The 21,705-nt window shown below is 45.9% G+C and overlaps 2 protein-coding genes across 3 annotated transcripts in view; one reads left to right on the top strand and one right to left on the bottom strand.

Moving 5' to 3' along the window:
* The window catches only part of LOC139107836 (cell adhesion molecule 2-like), a 115,529-nt gene extending 99,885 nt beyond the window's left edge, over window positions 1–15,644 (bottom strand). Inside the window, exons 1-2 of one of the 2 annotated variants that reach the window (XM_070665700.1) lie at window positions 15,205–15,644; window positions 15,026–15,069 (exon numbers count right to left, since the gene is read on the bottom strand). In XM_070665700.1, the coding sequence (XP_070521801.1) occupies window positions 15,026–15,035 (10 nt within the window). In that variant the 5' untranslated portion in view covers window positions 15,036–15,069; window positions 15,205–15,644. Of the gene's footprint in view, window positions 1–15,025; window positions 15,106–15,204 lie in introns of those variants that run through there. The other variant, XM_070665697.1, reaches the window with a different exon arrangement.
* The window catches only part of LOC139107837 (fasciclin-3), a 94,739-nt gene that overhangs the window by 17,116 nt on the left and 55,918 nt on the right, over window positions 1–21,705 (top strand). The gene's annotated exons all lie outside the window — the stretch shown is intronic.

Genomic DNA, 21,705 nt, shown 5'->3' with positions numbered 1-21,705 from the left:
CTCCGTGCATCGCCCTTCGCGCGCGCGTTGCATCCAACATATTGTACGCTTCTATAAAACCGTCGTTTTCGAACTTTTTTTGGGCGACCCCGTTTATATAAATGGGGACGGGGAAATGGCCGTGTTGCGAGGCCGCTTTCTCGGATACGCGAAATAGGATCGTGTATCGGAGGCAATCAATTTGGACGAGCTCGGGTCGCGGGGGTTTCCACGTGCCCTCTAAATAATTTGCGAGCGCGCCGATATACGCCGGGGCCGGGTCCGGATGTATAACAACCGTCGAATCCGTTAATAAAATTCCCCGGCGAAGTCGCCGCGAGTGCCCCGATAAATTCCTAAGTCTCGCCCAACGGCGGAAATCGTCCCGGGACGACGCAATCCTCCGTCGACGATGTAACGGGCGTTACAAGCGCATTTTCGAAATTGCGAGCCAGACACGAGGGAATAATAATTCACGGCGGGTCGCGTCAGGTGATTACTGAAAATTCGCGGTATTTGCTTTACCGTAATATGATCGCCGCAACGACGTCTAATCCCGTCGCAGGACGATCGCGCGCGCTCGTCCAGATTTCCACCACGTTGCTCTAATTATCGTGACTTTTAATGCCGCTTTAACGGCTACTCGCGGACTGTTTTTAATTAATGACACGTCGCGAGTGCCAATGCGCTCGTTATTCTCCCGCGCGGTGGCCCGAGGACAGGAGAATAAGTAAATTAAAGAGCGAGGTATCTCCTCCCACGTACGCGGGAGCGTTCGCGCGCGACGAAACGGCCGCTCGAGCGTGAAAATTTTAATTTCGGATAATAACTCGAACACACACGCGCCTTTCACGTTACCGCCGCGCATCCCTAATAAAAGGTGCTAATAAAACATCGCTAATAAACCACCCCACGCGGCGCGGAACGTAAAACGACCCGCTGTGTTCGTATCGGTCCTTTGTGCAACGCATACACGTCAACAGTATCGCGTGTTTTACGTCGCGAGAGCGGCGAGAGCTTCGTTAAGGCGCACTTCGTCCTACCGGCGAACAATAAGTGTCGTCGCCCACGACGCGAGTCATTTCCCACCTTTCCCGGCAATTGTCGCGCCACTCTGCCGAATTAACAAGGCGGAATTATGGGTTACGCTATTTTCACGAGGGGGAAGCGATTTCATTGTTATACACGATTAATTACGAGGAATATCGTTTTACGAAACTTGAGCCACCGGAAAATGGTTACGGGTAGCACGCTTTAATATTATTCGGGCGAAAATGTTAGGGGTGGCGGTGCAACCCGCCCTCGAATTCGCGGTTTCAAAATGCCGATCGCACCGAACACGAATGATTTGATGACTCGTTGGTTTACCGCCTTGTTAGGGACCGGCGCTCGTTTCCCTCTTGATCACCGTTCGCATTACGAGGAAACCCATTTTCCCAGTGCTCACTTTACCGGCGAGCGGAAGGTTCGCGGTTTGTCATTTTATAATATTCCCAGAGTAATAATCGCGATACGTTTCTTTTTTTTTTTTTTTTCAGTAACGATCACAGTCGCGACAGCTTTATTGCGCGTATATATACATATAACGTTGACCGATCGGATAAGTAAGAAGAAAAATAAATTTAAAAAAAAAGTATGCGCGCTTAGCAGACGAGACAGTTGTGACGCAACCCTATTATCGCGACGTTCATCTATGTAATGAAAATGCGATAATCGGACGGACGGAGCGCAAGATGAAACACGGACGCACATAAAATTAGACGGGATCATAGAGCAAAAGTCTCAGAGCTCGATTCTAAATACGAGCGCAATATTGCTGAAGATTGATAGCGAGGTTTGTTCGATCGCGCGGCAGCGCGGCGTAATGCGAGAGACGAAATCGGGCGGTAACGAATGCGTAATGAAAAAAGAATTGCATATATAATACAATATACATATATACCGCAGACAGCGGGGTGAAATAATATACTGCGGATATAACAAAGAATGTATTTCTCGGCGCTTGTTTCGCGGGGGAGATTTGATCCGAGCGCCGGTCGGCTGGACAATGTGGATCCGGTTTTACGTGCCTTGTCACGGCTACTCTCCCGAGAAGAGAGGAGTCCTTTTAAACAATGCACTTTACAATGCGCAACGTCAATAAATATCATAGCCGCGAGCGCGTGGAATATTTTCCGGAGCGCGAGCAAGAGCTAAAATCGCCACCGGCCAGGCGAATGTTATCGATGGCGCGCGGACCCCGATATACGCCGTACAAACTGATAATTGCTCGGTAAATTGTACCCGGCGAAAGCGTAACGTCGTGAATATTTAATCGATATTAAATTTATATTACATTTCGATAACAATTCCCTCGGCGTCGCGTCGAGGGCGGCGGTCGACATAATTATTTTACAGCGATCGCCGATACGAACGAACAACCGCGAATATCGGCTCGATTCCACTCTTTCCCTTGCCCTTTTCTTTCTTTCGCTTTTTCACTCTCTTTCTCTCTTTCTCGCGATCTACGTGCTCCGTTGCAGTTTATTGTGTATATCGCGTTACTTGTTTTGCAAACTGCGTCGGAGAGCTGTCTTCCCTCCGTATTACAAAGTACGATATTTATTTCGAACGCGCGTTCTAACGAGACATCGATCGCGCGCGAGGTAGAAGGAGAGGAAAAAAAATTCTCTCTGACATCAGAAAGTGGTAAGAGAGAGAAAGAGAAAGAGAGTTGAGTGCGGTATTTTCTGTATCTCTGTGCTGTCACTTCTCGCTGATTCGACACTCGAGTTCTCGAGACTAGCTTCCAAGGTGTGCACGTTCGAGTGCGCGCGGCGGGCTGCAACTGCTTCTCGGCGGAAGAGAATTGCGTTAAAAAATTAAATTCAATTACCCTGTCGTATTCGTAAGCGTTACATCGCGCGTGTTCTATATTTCATCGCTTTGGAACACTTTCCCCCGTCCCTCCGCGACTGCGATAATTAGCGCCGGTTACTCAGCCGCGATTGTTCAAAATCGATATCAAAACTAAGTTGAATAAACCCTCCGATTACCGTCCGCCGCAGCGGTGTATAAGTAAGAAATGAAAATCTAATAAACCGAACGTGCGATTAACCGATAGGCGAGCTTACGGTCCGCTCGACGGGCTTCCGCTTTTGTCAACGGACGACGTTAAAGCTCACCGTCGCCGATAATAGTATGGAATTTCAAATGTTGTTCGATTGACGGATCAGCAGCGGCTGCAAACGTCTCCGCTCGCGTATAAAGACTTCTAGGAAGCGAGGAATAAGGTTCCCACATTAATACCGTGGCGTTGGATGTTACAAGAGCGATTCCACCGCGGCGCGACACAGTTTCTCCCGCATTCGAGCGATATTAAACGTCATTTCGCCCGACCGCGTCAGACTCCGCCAGACACGCTCTCTCGCCGTCGACAATTTTATTCCCCGAGATCGGGCCCCGATAAAGCCGTAAAAATCCCCCGGTGATCGCTCGCGTGACCACTTTCAATTTTTGTTCATCAGCCATTCGCTGGTGGCGTTAACCGAGGGGGTTTCCGTTCTCCGGTCTGAATGAAAAGTCAAACGACCGAGTGACCCGATTCTATGGAAACTTTATATACGATTAATTTTACATGCAGGAATAATATCTAAGACGCCGCCGTCTACCGCGCTCTCGGCGAAAAAATGCCGTAGGGTCCGCGGGAGTTCTAAAGTCATCGCCTGTTTTTACGCAAAGTAATCCGTGCGCACGAGTGTCTTCGGATGCCGCAGATATAACGCCTATCGCGATACGTACCGAATAGCGTTACGACCGAGCAGATATTTCACGTGGACCGTATACACATAATTTCGAGACCGACGCGATTGTAATCTCGGCTCGCGGCGCGGCCGTTCGGGTAATAAAGCCCCGCGATACTCTTTCTTGGTATGCAAAATAATGCGATACGCTAGGCACTTTTGCGAGAAAGGTGGAAGAAGAGAGAAAGAGAGAGAAGGGCGGCTCTCGCGGAGCCCGATGGCGAAAATGGGGAGCTTTCGTGCGCCCGCTGGCGCGCGCGGGGGCGACGGGGGCATGGAAGCTCGGAACGCCGGGGCGAATTTATCGCGTTATTATTGTTATTCTTGTTATCGATTATCCTCGTACAATAAGCGCCGCTCCGTGGCTATGTACACCCGCCGGCACCGTGTCTATGTACCGCATAATGTAGTGTACGCGATACCGTACCCGTAAGCCGAGCCGAGAGAAACGGGGGCGCGAGCGCGGGACGTGTCGTATGGAAATAAAGGAAATCCCGCGGTGCACGCGAAAGCCCCGCGCCTACGATTTTTGCGGCACGAGCTAGGAAAAGTGAAAACGCGCGATAAAAGCGAGGCCGGCGTAGAAAAAAAAAAAAAGAAAAAAGAAAAAATATATATATATCGATGGGTGCAACGCGCGCTCGCCTCGAAACATCTTCAGACGAGCAGAAACGATGCTCACTTGATGAAAATTAATTACGTAAACAAGGAGAAATCGTAGGCGCGCGTGCGTCCCGTTTCGTTTCGTTCGGCTGCTCGCTTCGTTTCCCTTGAAGAGTGCAAGCTCGCGTTTTAACGTCCCGGGGTAAATGGAAATAAGAGCAAGACGCGCGGCGTAAAACAAAGATCCGGGAGAGACAAGATTAAAGAAACGAGAAATTCGCGCAATCAAAGGACAAAGGAGCGGCGGGGCGGGGCGGGAGGGAAGAAGACGAGGCTAATTGCAACGGTGGGAGTCTTATTATCGGCGCTAATTCTAAAATGCGTTGTTCGCGTCATTTTAATTTTGTTCTTACGATATTGCAAATAAAGGGCCGGGCAAGGGTGGGGGGAGAGAGAGGGACCTCGCCTCCTCCTGTAATATTCCTTCCATTTCGTTATGTAATGCAGCTCCGTAATCTCTTGCATCAAGCGCGGGAAAATATTCTCTTCTATTTTTCCGCCGGCGGAATTTTTCCGATGTTACTCCGGCGGATTACACGGCGTTGTGCTCCGTTCCTTTTATGCGCCCTTTTTTCGTTATTATTGTGAATCGTATGCGTTCGCGTCTCGACGAAAGGACGAGCGCGCCCGCGCGCGCGGAATGTCCTGGAGCACTGGGATATTTCCGAAACACGTTCCCCGGTCGTCGTTCACCGGGGCCTTTATTCCAGCACTGATAAACATCGTGGATACCGGAGCGGGTTAAGATTACATAAAAATAAGCTTCGCTTCGATCTCTTCCTTTTCCGCCGTTTATAGATATATCTATCTGGCCACCGTATGGAGATTCGAGGAGACGTTCCGCGGGGCAAAGTTACGCGCCTTTACGGTCGCGATAAATTTCTTTTTTTTTTTTTTGCGTGGCAGCCAGTAATTTGTCGCTACGGGGAAGGGCCTTGTCGCGTCGGTGGCGTGACCGGCGCCCAAAATTTCAGATTGAAGGGCTCGGGAGAAAAATGGTGCGCGATAAGGTCACCGTGGGGAAGAGAGAAAGGAGAGAGCGACCGTGCTCGAGTTTTTCCCTGTTCCCTTTTCCCGGTCGCGATACGCGGCGCAACACGGCCGCTTACTCTTTCATTACATATTCCGTGCCAATCGCGCGTCTCGAGATAATGCGGTACATACGCACCGGCGGCGGGGGTCGGCGAGGTCGACATTAATTCAGGGCTCGATGCGAGTTTAATCGCTCGCACGGTAAACGATAGCGTAATATCGGCGATCACGGATAACGGCGGGCACTCGATGAAAATTAATCGCGAGACAGAAAGGAACGTAAACTTCGTTTACGGCCACGCTTCGTAAATCCATCGCCCTTCGCTCTACTCGCGCACTTTTATCGTCCGATTACGATGCTCGGAACATGCTTCCGTTCCTCTTAACAGATTATAATTAAATCATACGGCTCGCGCAGCCAATAGCTCTTTAAAAAAAAAAAATAAAAAAAAAATAATAATAATAAACGATTTATTAGTATATATACTGTTAACGGCGTGTTATGTTATTAATATTATGTGTCTCATACATACGTGGGGGTGCCGCGATTACCGTATAACGTTTTTAATACCGTGTTCTGGGAGTTAATTAGAACTGAAAATATTAATATGGAAATGTCGAAAATGCTCCAACGCTTTTTGGGTTATGAGCAATTAAAATCGACCGATATTCTGTCGGAACAAAGGTAAATTTCATTTTTCGAATAAACGAGCTAAATTTAATATACTGCAGCAACCTATAAAATATATTGTAATCGATGTGAAACGTAAAAAGAGTAGAAAGTGCGTAGTCGATATTTATTTTGTATGTGTAACAGCATTTGCCGGTTTTCCTGAATCAGCTGGCTTGTTGTGATTTTCAAGTAACGTTACGTACTCGCTCGGAGCGGTCCGCAAGACCGCCGTCTTGTCTCGTGCCGACAAGTAGCATTTGTCGCACGCATGGGTGAGTCCCAAGTGGGTAGTTAGTGACGCGTATCATCTCATTATCTCGAAAACGTTATTACGACGAACACCAAAAGCAGTCAAACATGTCTCGATTGGGTGTCGCTCAATTTTAATAACTACCTCTGCCGCGGTCAATACCTGGGTGCTTGTAATAAATAGCATTTTCGCGAATAAAGTGTCGGTGCGATAAAAAAAGAAATAAAAAAAAAAAAAGAAAAAGAAAAAAGTGGCAATCGAAGGCATCGGGCAACACGAAACATATGGAATTAATTATTTGTAGTTACTCGCGCGCTATAATTATTTTCGATTATATTAATTATATGGAAACGCTACTGTGATATTTATCTTACTTTTCTAGTTCAATGTAATTATATATATATACATATAGTTCAACTCATATTGCATTACAATGATGGACGATAAATTATGACGTAGTTTTATTTCAGCTAACGATTCTGAAAATTATATAGAGTACATACGATTGGTACACTTTGAACTAAATGTAAGAATATTACAGATGAATATAACATTTTAAATGTATCTTTCAAATGAGCGTGAAAGATGAACAGGAGGTCAAATTTAATCTTTCATTTATCGCTCTATTATACATGCGAGATTAGAGCTTACAAAATTGTAATATATCACGTTTAATTACCGGTGACATATTTTAATCTATTTTTAATGTTAACTGTATCTACGTAATTTTATTAGAAAACGGAAAGAATATCACGACGTTATGGCGTTATAATAATATTACGTCAAATTTTTAACATATTAAATATGACACAAATGTCTTTGTAACGTAGGAACTTTTTTAATTAAACAAACGATGAAACTTAAAAAAAGAGACGGGGAATGTTGAGTTAAGCTGCAAAATTAAAATTTCTGCCCTTTGAAAATAAGACTATGAAATTCGCTCGTGGTATCATTATCCTATGAACGGAGTTCAAAATCTGATTGATATTTATAATATAATCGTTAACATTTAAGTGCACTTTTTCATTTGCCCTTTTTTTTCTCTTCTAAATTTCTTTTTAATAATATTCGAGAGATTTGTTTTATTTTTTTTTCCCCCTCGGTCTCTTTACATTTTTCTGCAAGTAAATATTATATAAAAATTCTTGCGCTAGAGAAAGTAATATATTTTTAAAGGTTTTTTTCAATATATACGTATAGCACGAAGATAAATAAAGGAGCGGAAAACATTATGTGAATCCTCGAAGAGTACTTTACCAAATTCATTTAATAAAATATCGTGCTTGCAATTAATAATTGGTGTTTAATATTTTATTATAATAAACTTTTATTGATTATATGGAATATTTATATCTAATATAGTACCACAAGGTATAGAATTTTTTTTTCTGCTATTAAGTATGCGCGTGTAAGCATAGTTACGTGTGACATTGCCCGAGCCGCGGCAACTTTTCGGAATATTATCGGTCAACTTGTTTCGCTTGTAATTCGAAAGCTATTGCGACCTCGACGCTTTCGTGTCAGGATTTTCGACTATAATTAATGTTGAGGACGCGCGGCCAAAGTGTCGTAAGCGGGGGACGCCGTGTGTATTATTATCGCTATCACTACATCATATCACGAGTATCGGAGATTTCGCCGCAGCGTGATGGACAGAGGGTGATTAATTGCGCCGGGCGTTGCTTTCTTCGAAAACGGGGCGGCGAGAGAGAAAGAGAGAAATCCTCTCTCCTCGCCGTGGAATTTCTCTCGTCGGACGCGCCACGCTCAATTTCCACGCACTCCATTCTTCCCGTCCGACGGGTATCCCCAATTTTCCCGACCGCCCCACGGACCACCCTTCACTTAACGCCACTTAAGAGAACGTTACGTCAGCGATCGCACCGGCGATCGTTACTCCGCCGCTCTCCCGTGCACGTCGTTGTTCCGATAACGGAGATCTCTCCATCTCTCTCTCTCTCTTTCTCTCTTTTTCCCGCACGTCATTATTTCGCCACAATACCGGCCCCGAATAGCGGCGGGCAGGGGGGAATAACCTTTGTTACGCGCGAAATGGAAAACGGTCGGACGATTTTTCAACGTCGATGCCCGGTCCGGTTCGGTTAAGGTCTCTACGCCGCGCGCCAGGTGAACTCGGGGCGACCTTATCGACGACCAAGTCCGATACGGATTTCCGGTACGACACCCGGTACACGAACGCAACTGCGGTGAGCGTCGGATGTGTGCGCGCCTGCGTGCGTGTGCGGTTGTACGGACCCAGCCATGACACAGGAGCCAATATTTGTGCGGGTGGTTGGCATCAGTTTCCCTGGGCCGTCGGATCCCCTCGAAAGCGACCTCCTCGTATTTATCGTGCAAACGACCGTCGATCTCGACGGAACTCGGCCATCAATCTATAAACGCTTAACTTGAAAATTGGAGCGGCCATCGTGACCGCGGCACGTCGGACGCTAGAAGAAAACCGTCTTCGCGCGCGCACACACACGGGAACAATAGCACCCTCCCGAAACACGCTTCGAGAAACCTACGTAATGACAGTAAGACGATACTTCGTCGAGTATTATTATCCGTGAAAGGTTGCGAGAGACCTTCCCCTTTTCCCTCTCCCCCCCGCGATATTGAGATCGGCATTCAATTATAGAGACAACGGGCGAAAATCGAGAGTTGAGTTTTGAGCAAAGTGAATGAATAGTAGATATCTCCTTATTTCACTTCTGGATCATTTCAGTTAGAAACTCGGTCACCGAGATATTAAATAGAAATTTCGACACTTCTGGTAAAGAAAATATCTGTCAGAAGGAGACCGCCGGCGGAATCCCGCTCAGTCATCGTTATATTGAATCCGGGAAAGTCCTCGATTTCAATCTCCGCTTTCGAAGAAAGGGTGTTGCTGCCCGGCGATAGACGATCCCTCGCGGGCCTGTGCGCCAGTCCGCCGCTATCACTCGCTCGTTACTCAGAATCTTTCATTTTATGAGATTACCCCGTCGAACGTTAATCCATTTTGCGCGACTTCTGCTCCCCGGGCGTCGTAAAAATCCTCTATTGTGTTCTGCCGTCTTGGGTAAAAGGGTCCGGCGGGACGCCTTTGTAAGAACGTCAATTCCTTCGAACGGCGGAATTCGCCGCGAGACTTATCCGCGACGAAATCGGACTTATATTGCGATCTTTTCGGTCGAGTTTGCGCGCGCAGATGTAAGAGTTACATCCCGAGGTCGTGCGCGAGTCCGATCCCGGGGCTAAGTTTGGATTCGGCTCGTAGCACGCTTGTCTTAATACGGCAATTAGGATTAGGATTAATGGGACGACAGGGATTAGAAAGCGGGAGCTTCCGGGCTCGGCTTTGACTTCCGCGACCGCGTCGGGAATAATTTGCATAGGCACTCGGTGAACGAGAAGCATTCGCACGCGGAGGAGAAAAATATGGAGATAATTAAAAGAAAAAAATATAAAAAAAAAAAAAACATAAGAATAAAATAAAATTCCGCCTTTAATTGTACGTTCGATTAAAAATTCCGCTCGCGAGAATGCCGGCTATTTCGAATGTGTACGCGCAAATACGTCGCACGGACCCCCGACGTAATCCGCGCGCAATCTTTACTCTCCCGCGCTCTTTAAACGCACCTGCTCCGGCAGGATAACGCGGTGACGTGGGAGAACCATTGACCCCCGGCCGTTTTGCAGCTCGCGGCTTAGGCTCTGGCCGCGTCCCGTGCAGGTGACGGCGGTGTAATTATATATCAAAAGCGTGATTAAAATGCGAATGCAATATTCACGCGCGCCCGCGCTCGCATCCGCTAATCCGCCCGCCGTCCGTTTCGCTCCTCCTGTCTCTTCTATCCAATTTCGGGGAGATTTTTACTTTTTCAAAACGCTCTTTCTCTCGCCGGACGCGGAAGGTCTATTATCATCGCACGGGACGCACGCTTCGCCGTAGTAAATGATAAATAATAAAGCGAATACAAAATTTGCCTTTTTCCACATTAAAATAACTTACTGCATTATTCATCGATATACCTTTCTTTCCCGCCTCCCCCTTTTCTTTCTTTTCTTTTTTTTTTATTCTCTTTTTTTTTTAAACTTCACAGAAAGCATCACCTGGCGAGACGCGTGACACGTGAAGCGAAATTCGCTCGCACGCGTGAAACCGGGCAAAACATTGGGGGCGATTTAAATCTCCGTCGTATAATCTGAATTACAAATACAAGTTACGTGTACGCTCGATCCCATTCGCTTTTTTTTTTTTTATATTGCTCGTGAAAGACGCAATACATCGCCGTGCGTTCGATAATATAACGCGACGAAGAGTTGACTTCTACGTGACGCGAATGTTACATCCCTAGTTTAATCCCCCTTTTTTTTCCCCTGCCTTCTCTCTTTCTTTCTCGCCCTCGCACAGTCACTCGGTCCTCTCCCTCGTGCGTTTTAGGGATTTTCGTAGAGCACTCTTCGTCAGGTAACGCTGATGTTGTTACATAGTAGCCGCGATCGAGCGAGTGAAAAGGTGACGAGAGATAAAGGTCGACGTATTGTAACGCCGTCAGCGTCGTCTTTTTTTTTTTTTTTTTTAACGTCGGGGAAAAAGGGAAAGAAAGACGAGAGAAGGAGCGAGTTACGTTGCGCCCGTTTAAGGCGACCCAAATAATTTCCCGCGCACCTAAGACGTCGAGATTTATACGTCTCCTCCGTTCGCGGACGACGAATGCTCGTTAAGCGTATCGCTCAATCAAACGGCACGTAAAAAGCAACGGCAATTGCCACGATCGATTACCGATAGTCGTCGCTCGGCTGGCCGATCGCGTTCGGCAGGGCGAGTTGTTTTCCCGTCCGGTCTACGTAATTAGGTTTAATGTCCGCGAACGAAGCTCGGGATAATTCTTTTCCGACCGGCCGTCAGTCATTTTTATCGGTACGCTAGTCTATGACTCGAGAGCAAAACCTGAGAGTTTTCGAATTATCATTTGATGCGAATCGACAGATTGTGTATTGACCGCGTTATTTCGGCATTTCTTCCCTTCTATATCGCCGGGGAATAAGTATGCTGCAAGCGAAGCGGGTTTCATCTTTTCAAGAGTGTACACGTATAAAGTATACGAGCGCACAGTAGAAGGCGTACTCCAAGCGGCGCGGCGCGGTAGTAAATCTGGTCATCTTCCGCGAGTAAGATTCGCCTGTAATCCGGGCATTGTGCCTTTCAAATATCGGACGCAAAAAAAAATGAAAAAAAAAAAAAAGAAAAAAAAAAATAATACCGCGCATTCGCCGAGCCGTATCTTCGGTCAGCGACGAAACGTCGATATGAAACTTGGAGTGCCGGCAAATCCATGCGCAATTTGAAAATCGGCAAGTATTCGGCGACTCTTTATCTCGACGGGGAATATTTTTGCCGCGGCGAAACTCACATTTTCCGATCTCCCTTCCCGCGACTCGGAAAAGTTTTTCCAAGTTTCCGCGGCGTCGCCGAGGAGAGAATCGGCTGGAAGGATCGAAGGATTTACAGAACGAGAGCCGATAGATCGTCAGATACGGTGACAATCGCTCGTTAATAGCCCGCGTCATTTATCATACTCGCGGCTTAAGCTGTTCGGCAGTATACCGATGTGTATCGATAGCGCGCAAACTATCGCGTACGAAAAGAGCGGATTCCTAGATGAAGATGCGATTGCGAGCGGCGGATCCCGCAGCGCGCAGTGACAGTAATAGCGCGGGCGGACAAAAGGGGCCTTCATTCAGAATCCGCGGATCCGCGATCGCAGATAAAAAGGTCGTGTAAACACCCCCGCCGACCGTACAACCGGCGGATTCCTCCGCGTAATATCGCGATCGGGAGTGATTAATGGCGGAGGCGCGCCGTTTAACCACCGCTTTCACATCCTGACACGGGGTGGTGGGGCCACCCCCTCGGGAGTGGTGGCGAATCGCGGGGTCGTGGGGGCGAGAGAGAGGTCTTTCGAGGGGTGAAGGCACGGTAAGAATAATACGAGGTCTATAAAGGAAACGTAGAATGGCTGTACAGATAAAGTGCACAGGAAATCAGCCACTGCCCCCCTCCCTTCTCACCCCGGCCAGCGCATAATATCCGTGCTTTATTCGCAAATCCTCGCGCCACGGAGCGAGCAGAAGAGGGAACGGGATGGGTAGATAGCGTATATCACGCGAAAAATATAGTTACATTAACTGCAATTTATAATGGATTTCGCCGCCGCGAATTACTCATTGTTCTGCGAGAAGCGTACGGCCCCCGCCGCGCTCGCCTGCTTGCTCCTCTGATTTATACTTCTGGTTTACCGGACTATTAACGCCGCGCAACACTGTTAATAATCGCCCCCGAGTGCAATCGCGACTTTTCCTTCGACTCCGAGCGCATCGCGATCGATGAGGCGGCCCGGCCCGGGCGTTTCACGTTTTCGATGGTCGCCGATGAGTTATTCCCCTTTTATTATGCGTGGTATTTCGGGCGTATAAAAAGACTGCCGGAGCGCATTTTCCCCGCTAGTGTCAATAGTTACCGAGTCTCGCAAACAATTAAAGTCGTAGATTTTTTTACGAATTAATAATGACCGCGGGATCGATTAATCCGCGGCCGGTTTTCGCCACGACAGATTTATGCAATATTTAATAGCCAGCATTCATTATTCAACGCATCAGAAAATAAATTCTTGTTCGATGAGAATGAAATGTGCTATTAATTTAATAGCACAACTATTTTTGTGGGAGAGGAGGAAAAAAAAAAAACAAAATGTGTCGTCGCAAAGGGATGGTCGATTTTAAAACGAATTTTGCGTTCAATTTTAATAACTAGCACATATCCTCTCGCGCGCGCGAGCGCGACTCTGATGCAAAGGGACGAAAGGAACAAATCCGCTTTTCACGGTAATAATGGCACGTATCCTTTCGCTATCAAGCCGCGATATTGCAATTTCTTGCTTGGATCGTCGACTAAAGCGCCTGCAACACGTTCTCCTGCACCGCGCTACATTTTTTTTTCTTTTCTGTTTCGCGGCACCGTCTCGCGAGAAACGCGTAATGCACTCTGGCAAAAATCGTTTTCGAATTATTTTAATTCCTCGCTATATACGTGCCAGTCGGAAATTCGGTGCGCGGAGGTACATTAAAATCACACATTTAAATAAAATACGATATCAACGTAAAAAAATATATAGCGCCGTCTGTTTTTACATGCGAGCTTCAATCGTCGACGAATAAATTTGGAATTTTTGTAAAAATAATTTTTCCGTTTGCCAAGAAATTTATAACTGCTCAACGCTGAATGTTCATTGACGCTTGGTGCCAAATTTTAAGACAATTACATTTGGATTGCCTTTATTGTATTTGCGGACTCGCCGTGCAAATATAACGCGATAGCGCCTAAATTCGGGATGTTTAATACCGTCAATCGAGCGTGCGGAAGGGCACAGACAAAACGGTAAACTATCGTCTATTAAATTGTAGAACTTGGAGCCAGACCCCGAGCTTGCGCGAATCATGCTTTTACAGGTAAGATCGCGATTTGTCGTAGGAGGTGCACGCTCGCTCGCTCGCACGCGCCGCTTCGCGTTAATTAATTTGTTAATTAATTCCGAACTACAGAGAACGCAGCAGTCAGATAATTCTAAAATTTACTTACGGCGCGCGCGCAATCTTTAGTTACGAACTAATTTATTATGACGATGATTTCTAGCGAAGAGGGAAACGTCGTCCCGTTTAAAAGCTCACGCAAATCGGGATCCAACCGCTGTCTGAGAATCACGACGGACGAATCGCCGGAAGTAATAAGCGGCGTTTCGTTGGCAGATACGCTTTACGACTCCGCGTCGTCGCGCCGGAACTAAATGCCGAGTGGTCGGTCGCGAGCGCGATCTCTATCTCTCTTTCGATTTTTTTTTTTATCCTTCCCTCCCGCTCTTTTCCGTAAACAAAAATGCGGAAACTGCAGCGCAACTACAACGGGAGTCAGCTGCGGCTTAATTAAAAGCGGCGGAGTCGGATTATTTTTCTTATTAGCCCCTTAAGGACACGCGCACTACGAATGTGCAATCCGCGTTTCGCTGCATTTCCATCTCCTGATTGCATGAAGAATGCATTATAATTGGCCGCGTCGTATCCACGATGTTTTTATAACGAGAGTAAACGGCAGAAATATGATCGTTAATGTAGCCGCGATCTAACAGCCATATATTCCGTTTCGACTTCTTCGCGTCGTGCTTGTAAAATCGAAAAAGAAAAATTTTCCAGAAGGAAAACACGAGTCGTACGTTATTCTCATGTAAATTTAAAGAGAGTTTTCTGTCTCGAATGTAGACGATGTTAACGCGTAAGGAATATTTTAAATCTTAAAATTAAAATGATTGGATCTACATAATGTCTTCTAAGAAAAGCTTTCAGGAAACAAAGCCCTTATTTAACTATCCGAATAAGGTTTTTTAAAGACGTGTTTTGCCACGTCAGCGAAAGAAGAAGGATGATTTCAGTTATAATAATAACACTATTTTACGACGCAAATCGCGAATGCGATAATATGAAACAAATGTAGGTCAACTGAGTAAATTTTAGATGAAGCGGCTCCACTAATTTTATAATATCGTTCACATCGAAAATAATCTCTATGTTATATAAAAGGAATTTAAAAAAAAATATGAGACTTACCGATCTGCATGAACTTCAGCGGAGTTGAAGAATTCAGCCGGTGACTGTAACATAAAAAGAAAAAAATTAATGTAGACATGTGAATTAATTAATAAAATTAATTTAAAAAAAAGTAAAAATTTTATTTTTAATTTTTAATTTAATTTAATAATGATTTTATTTAAAGAATTACTTCTCACCTAAAAGTTGCTCCGCCGATGCAGGATGCCCGTCCCGGGCCTGCTCCTCCTCTCAGATGGGACGTGTCGAGCCATCCTTCCGCGCACAAGTCACTCGCGAACACCCCGACCGTGATTTTACAATCGCGAAAATTACCAATCACTTTCGCGCGTTCCTGTCCGGCACTCGCGTTTGGAATGAAGCCACGGAAAAAATTACGCCCGGATACTATACGGAACTCCCGGAACGACCGACGAACCGGCTACAGTTCGTATAATTATTAGTTTCGGCGGTAACGACACTTTTGTTGACGGCGGTGGATGCAGCAGCGTCGATCTGTAACAAAAAAAGAAAAATAAAATTTAATTGTATGCTCCAAGTATTTAGTCTAAGTATTATTTCAAAAGATCTCAGCGCTCATCCTCTACTCCTCCCCCTCTGACTACTTCTCTCTAACCTCTACACGATTCAACGTGTTACACAAAATTTTTAATACCGAATATAAATTGCAAAAAAAGATATAACACAATTCGCGATTTTTATCCTGACGAACGCGAGGCAGAGGCGCGTGAAGGCCCTTGCTCTTTTGTGCGACTTTAACCTTCGCTGAAAAATGGGAAACGCGACCGGATGGCGCGCCTAATCATATCTCGTCGTCGGCCGACGTTAATTTGTTAATTATGCTAGTTACCTGTTGCGTTGTATAAGAGCGAATTTTTCGTCGAGCACCGATGCGGCCGACGCGGACAAATTTGCATTTCCAGACAAAGACCGGCCACCGAGCCGAGACTTAACGACGATAGAAATTGCTCCCTGTCGATACCGGATCGTCGAAGGGCTTCGATTGTTACCGCGAGGTGAATATTAGGGAAACGGTAGAAATAAATGGTTAGACGAAGTTGAAGCGTCGACCGAGTGTTATATATTTAAATGGCCCGTAAAATAAAATGTCGAGAAGCACGTGGTGCGGGCAACAATACAAATGGAAGTTTGCCCACTTGTCAGTCAAAGGATGGTACTGGGCAAACGAGAGCGGTTTCACAAGGAAAAGATACCACCGACCGCGAATTGCGTGTAACCGAAAAATTGATGAAATAAAATAGTTTTCGTCCGCTTTCCCGTCCGTATCGCGTACGAATCTCTCTCTCTTTCTCTCTGCAGGCTTTCCGCACAGTTTATTTTTAAAATTTCTCGTTTTTTAATTCAGCAAAACCCATTGGAGTGTTTTATCAAGTGCAGTATTTTACGAAATCTTACCGAAAAAGTATTCGGGAGACGAAAAGAATTAAAGTAAACATACGGCATATGCGACAAAAGCTGAATTTATTTTGCACACAAATTATTAGTACAAAAAAAAATGAAAAAAAAAGTAACTAAAAATATGTTTGCCTTAGTATCAAAGAAGAGAGAAAAATATAGAGTAACTAAATGAATTACATTTATATCATTTAATAGAAGCGAGTTCTCGAGCCGGAGAATTCGGAATGAAATTCGTCAGCTGTCATGGTGATTAAAATATCACGCAATACACCTATGCGTTTTATTTAATCTCGCGCTTCAGAGCGCTTGGTTTTATTTTCGAAAAACGTCAAATGTGCATACTGATAGGAATAAGAGAACGTCAGAATGATCTACACGTTATACTAATTATAAGAGGGAAATGTTTTACCTTCCGAGTTGTATTTTATCGAACAAAACACGCGATAATATATAAAAATTATTTCGTATCGATATGCATATCAATACGCGGAAATGTTGCAGCTGTAATTTACCGAAGACGGGTATTTAAACGGACGGACGGGGTTTTTATGTTCACGCTTATAAGAACGCGTACGTAATTTCTGAAATAAATTTCGGCCGCCTGAAAAAAAAAAGAAAAAAAGGCACATAACGTTTTACGTCATCTCGACTCGACATACGAAATAATGTGTATTATTTTTTGATCTGTTTCAATAGCTTTCTCGTATATTGGAATCGACGCGTGACAACAGCTCAATTTTACGAATTCGACAAGCCGCACGGATCGCCAAACAGCGCCAGTTTCACTACGCAGTCATCAAATCGTCCATTTTGCCTGCGGAATCGTGCCGCTTCCCCCGCGATCAATCGAGATTTAATCCGGCCAGTTAGCGCGCATCCGACTCACGGTGTACCTTTGGCAAATACGAAAATCTTTTTGGATTCCTTCGCACAGAGGGGATGCTCGTTTATATCTAGCCCGTTCAAACGGCCCTTGTGCAACCAACTAGCACTGCGAGATTGGATCCGAGAAACAAAGGGCCTTATAATATATGTATTACACGAGTTCTCAACTTGTGACAGTTCCCTGAATAATTTTCGAAGTATCTATCCTTGCTCTGAGACATAGGCACTATATAATCTTGCATCTCTCCGTATACGTGCAACATATATGCGAACATGTGGACGTATATAGATATGTAATATATATGTATATATTTTATATATATATATATATATATATATATATATATATATAAATTTATATTATAACATATACACATTGCATATATACAATATATATATTTTCTACATACATATCTACTTTTCTGTGCGCACGTTACCTGTATCTGAAATATTTAATCGCGGACTCGATTGGCCGCACGCGATTTCACCCGGCAATCCGACTCACGAGATAGCTGGAACTCTCAAAGCCTCGTGCTTTCATCCGAGTTGAAGCTTTTATCCGCGACGCGCATATATTCCTCTCGGATATCTGACGCGCCGCGCCGGAACTCGGCGTCGTGTTCCTTTCCTCGTTCGACGATAATATTTAATTTAATCCCGTAGCAGCTTCCCCGGGATACGCGCCGTAAAAATCTTTTATGCTCCGTAAAAAAAAAAAAAAGGAAAATAGCAGGGGGAGATGGAATGTGTCAGGTGAAAGACGGATACCCCGCGAGCGACGCGACGGTATGATTTTCGCTTAATTGGGTACCGCGAGTAGTTACAGTTTTTCCGAGCGCGACCTGCGGGCTCTCGAGGGTGTGCACATCGGGCAATACGTCGAGAGCCCTTCCCTCGAGATTAGCATTAATTTCAACAATGAACCCCGCGTTACGCTGAAACTGATTAAAAAAAAAAATAATAATTAATGTCTTAACAATCGCGCGCCGAGGTACAATTTACTACCCGCTTTGTTTCTTTTTATTTTACCCAAGATTCTGTAAACGATTAAAATTCTGTCGCGCGTCGCTTTTTCTCCGTTGGGTTTTTTTTTTTTTTCTCCTCTTTCTCCTCCCTCAGATTTAAATCCCATATAAAGATGGAAAAATACGATCGAGATCGCATCGACGCGCGTCGGTGGTCCGGTATTTTTCGTCCGGCATCAAATCGCAAAGTTACGGCGTAATGTCGTTGTTGAACACCCCGTGTACAACCCGCTCGTATATCTCTGATACTTACTCGCGAGCGAACATGATTGCGTCCCGTATAGATAGGAATCTCGCCGCGCGGTTTTATCCGGCAATCGGGCGCACATCGAGCGTAAACCTTTACACTGTTATCCTTAACCCTTATTTCCACGTCGATCGGCCTTTTTCGGTGAGATATTGATTGTATTCGATTAGCCGCGGGATCGTTTGGAACCTAAATAAGATAAGGAAGACATCGGCGCGACTGTATTTAAGCTCATTCCGACTATTTAAACCTTCAAATGACAAAATACAGAATTTCCGTTCGTCCGCCGGGCTATTTTAGCTTCGATTAATTCTTATTGTATTACGTAATTAATTTTATTACATTGTTGTGTTTGAGGAAATGCGATTTTGCTCGCCGTTTTCAGCAGCAATTACGTTGCAGCCGAATTTAGATAACTGGATTTCCATTGTGGAGTCAATTTTGATTACAAAAGCAGATTTTATGTTAATTCACTGACAGCCGGAAATGCAATCCTGCATTCCGGTAATTTTCACAAAGTATAAAGGAATGCCCGGCGAAATATAATTCGCGATGAGATTAAGCTTGTCGTAACGGTCGAAGGGCCGTTTCCTAATCGCGTGCGTATGCGCCGTGCTTAAAAAATCGCCGCTCGCCTGCACTTTTAATTCCGCCAATCTCATTGATTTATGCTTCTGATTTACTCGACTATTAAAACGCCACGCAACAATATTAACTTGGCGTTTTACGATCTTTTTACCATTTGCAAAAGCCCATAATATTTCCGCGTCCGATCGCGCCCGCGTTTTACGCCGCAAAGAGAAAAAATAATTTCAAATTAAGTTCCGAAAATATATTTTAAATTAAAAATATATCTGTTTGGGGGAAACTTTCAAAGAGCAATACGAACCGGTTAGCGAAACTGGATATCAGACGGGCGAACAGAGCGCGCACGCCTGTATTTTTACGAAACGCCCGCGCGTGTGCTTTGAAATTTAATAACGTTAGCTGTGAAATTTGCCTGTGGGGGACCAATTTTTTATACGCACTCGTTAATGTAACGAACTATTCGAGCCGGTCTCGCGCAAGCCCGAAAATTTGCTCCACGCGTAGGAACCAAGCGTGTGTGAAATTGGCGCGCCTGAAATCCGCGGCGAGAGTTCTAGCCCGCCCTTTCCCCGATAATCGACGGGGACCTCGAAATTGGCGCGCCTAAAACGTGGACGCACCGTAAATCGACGCGCCTAAAATTCGCTCTCGCAAGCCTTTATCGGCGGCACGAGGCGTGAAATCCGCGCCCGGCCGGATCTCATGATACACCCTGCCCGTCTCGCTGCGCGCCCCGGCCGCGCCGTGCCGGTCGATGATTCTAATTCGCCTCGGCGTGTTCACCCTAGAGCGGCCATGCACGCAGGTACAACGCGCCCGCCCGCACACACGTCGCGCAACACGCGGGAAAAGGGCTAGCGGGGGTCGAGGGGAGTCGAGCGGAGGCCGGGCGGAAATTCCGGCCGCCGAGCGATCAGTTTTGCGGATGCGACGTATCCGGTGATTTGGCATTGTTGCCTCGCGGCGAGCGCAGCGTCAATGGGCGCACGCAGGTAGAACGCGAGCGAGTGAGAGAGGATACGAGCCGCGCGGCCCCGTGTCATCGCCAGGTGGATCCTCCTTCCAGCTGTACCCCGCATCCAACCGCGCGTTTTTTTTTTTTTTTTTTTTTTGCATTCTCTTTCCCCCTCTATTTCTCTTTCTCTCATTTATCTCTTTCTGTCTTTTTTTTTTTTTTTTTTTTTTTTTTTTTCGAGCGACGGGGGGAGGAAGGGGTTTCGCATTCGGGGTTTTTTAGCCGGCCAATCGAGTTTCGCCCTGGAACCACCTCTTTGAAGTCCCACTCGCGGGAGTGAAGATACCACGTCACTCTCGATGGACGGCTTCAAAAGGTACCACCTTTTTGAAGTTACGCTCGACGGTACGCGTCGCGCTTCCCAAACGGTCGTTCCTCCGAGAGAGAGAAATTGCGGAGAGAGAGATTCAGAAGTCACCGGCGATCCGCAGGCGATTAAGTCCCTTCACTCCGGCGCTTATTCCGGCCTACGCTGGTCGCCCATTTCCCTTCCCCTCTCTTGCTTCCCCGTGCAAAAATATCGACCATTTCCTACACCCGCCGCGACGACAGGGAATAATAACAGGCGGAATGGAATAAACGGGCGAGTTTTTAATTTGATCGTGGGAAAATACGATATGGAAATTACGGAAGACGGTCGATAGGCGAGATATAATGTCGACACCGCCGTAACTATCGCGCGTTTATACGGCCGTTATAGTTACGTCAGCATTGTAAATCGTCCTATATATTATCCATTGTACAGCGTGAACCGCGTAAACATAATCTATATTATTAAAGGCGGCGCTTTCGCGCCGGGACGGTTTTATCGCGATGGGGCTTTATTGATGATATTGGCCGCTTCGCTGCCCGTTGCGCGTTTGTTTGCTCGTCGAAACCCGGGCTAGGTTTCATGGCCTAGGCGTCGATCGTAAAAGACGTGGCGCACCATCGACGACAGGTATTAGTCGTCGCCTCCGCCGCTTCGCGTTTATGATTTTTCCGGTACACACCGTTCCCCACCGCCTCTACGTCGCGTGGCGTTTTAAGCACGCCCGTTTCGCAATCGAAGCCCGTGCCGACAAACCGTCGCACCGGGGGCTACCGCATTCGGTTTCATTTACTCGCTTTTCCGTCTAATTTATTTGCACGCTCCGATTTACACGCGGCAAGGTAAATCGCGCGACTTCAAACGCACAACGCGAGAGATCCCCTTTTTTTTTTTTTATAACCGAGGCTCAAACACCCGGCTCTCAAACGCGAGCGAGCGCTCGAACGCGCCCCCGTTTTACGTAACGCGATCCCTCGATAAGGGAGGCGGAATGAGAATAGACGAAACAGACTAAACGCGGAGCGGCGATCTATAAGTTAATTAATCCGTTAATCTACGATTACGCACGCCGGGCGATTATCGTTAATTAGTACCATTTATTATAATGCATTAATTGTTTACAAAATTATTGTTCGGCGCTGCTGATACGCGGCAATTTTGTGCTGATTACGCTCCGATTATTAGAGAGAT

Source organism: Cardiocondyla obscurior, linkage group LG14 (assembly GCF_019399895.1).
Source record: "Cardiocondyla obscurior isolate alpha-2009 linkage group LG14, Cobs3.1, whole genome shotgun sequence".
Taxonomy (NCBI): domain Eukaryota; kingdom Metazoa; phylum Arthropoda; class Insecta; order Hymenoptera; family Formicidae; genus Cardiocondyla; species Cardiocondyla obscurior.
The sequence above is the reverse complement of the archived record's forward strand: the minus strand, read 5'-3'. Positions and strand labels throughout refer to the sequence as shown.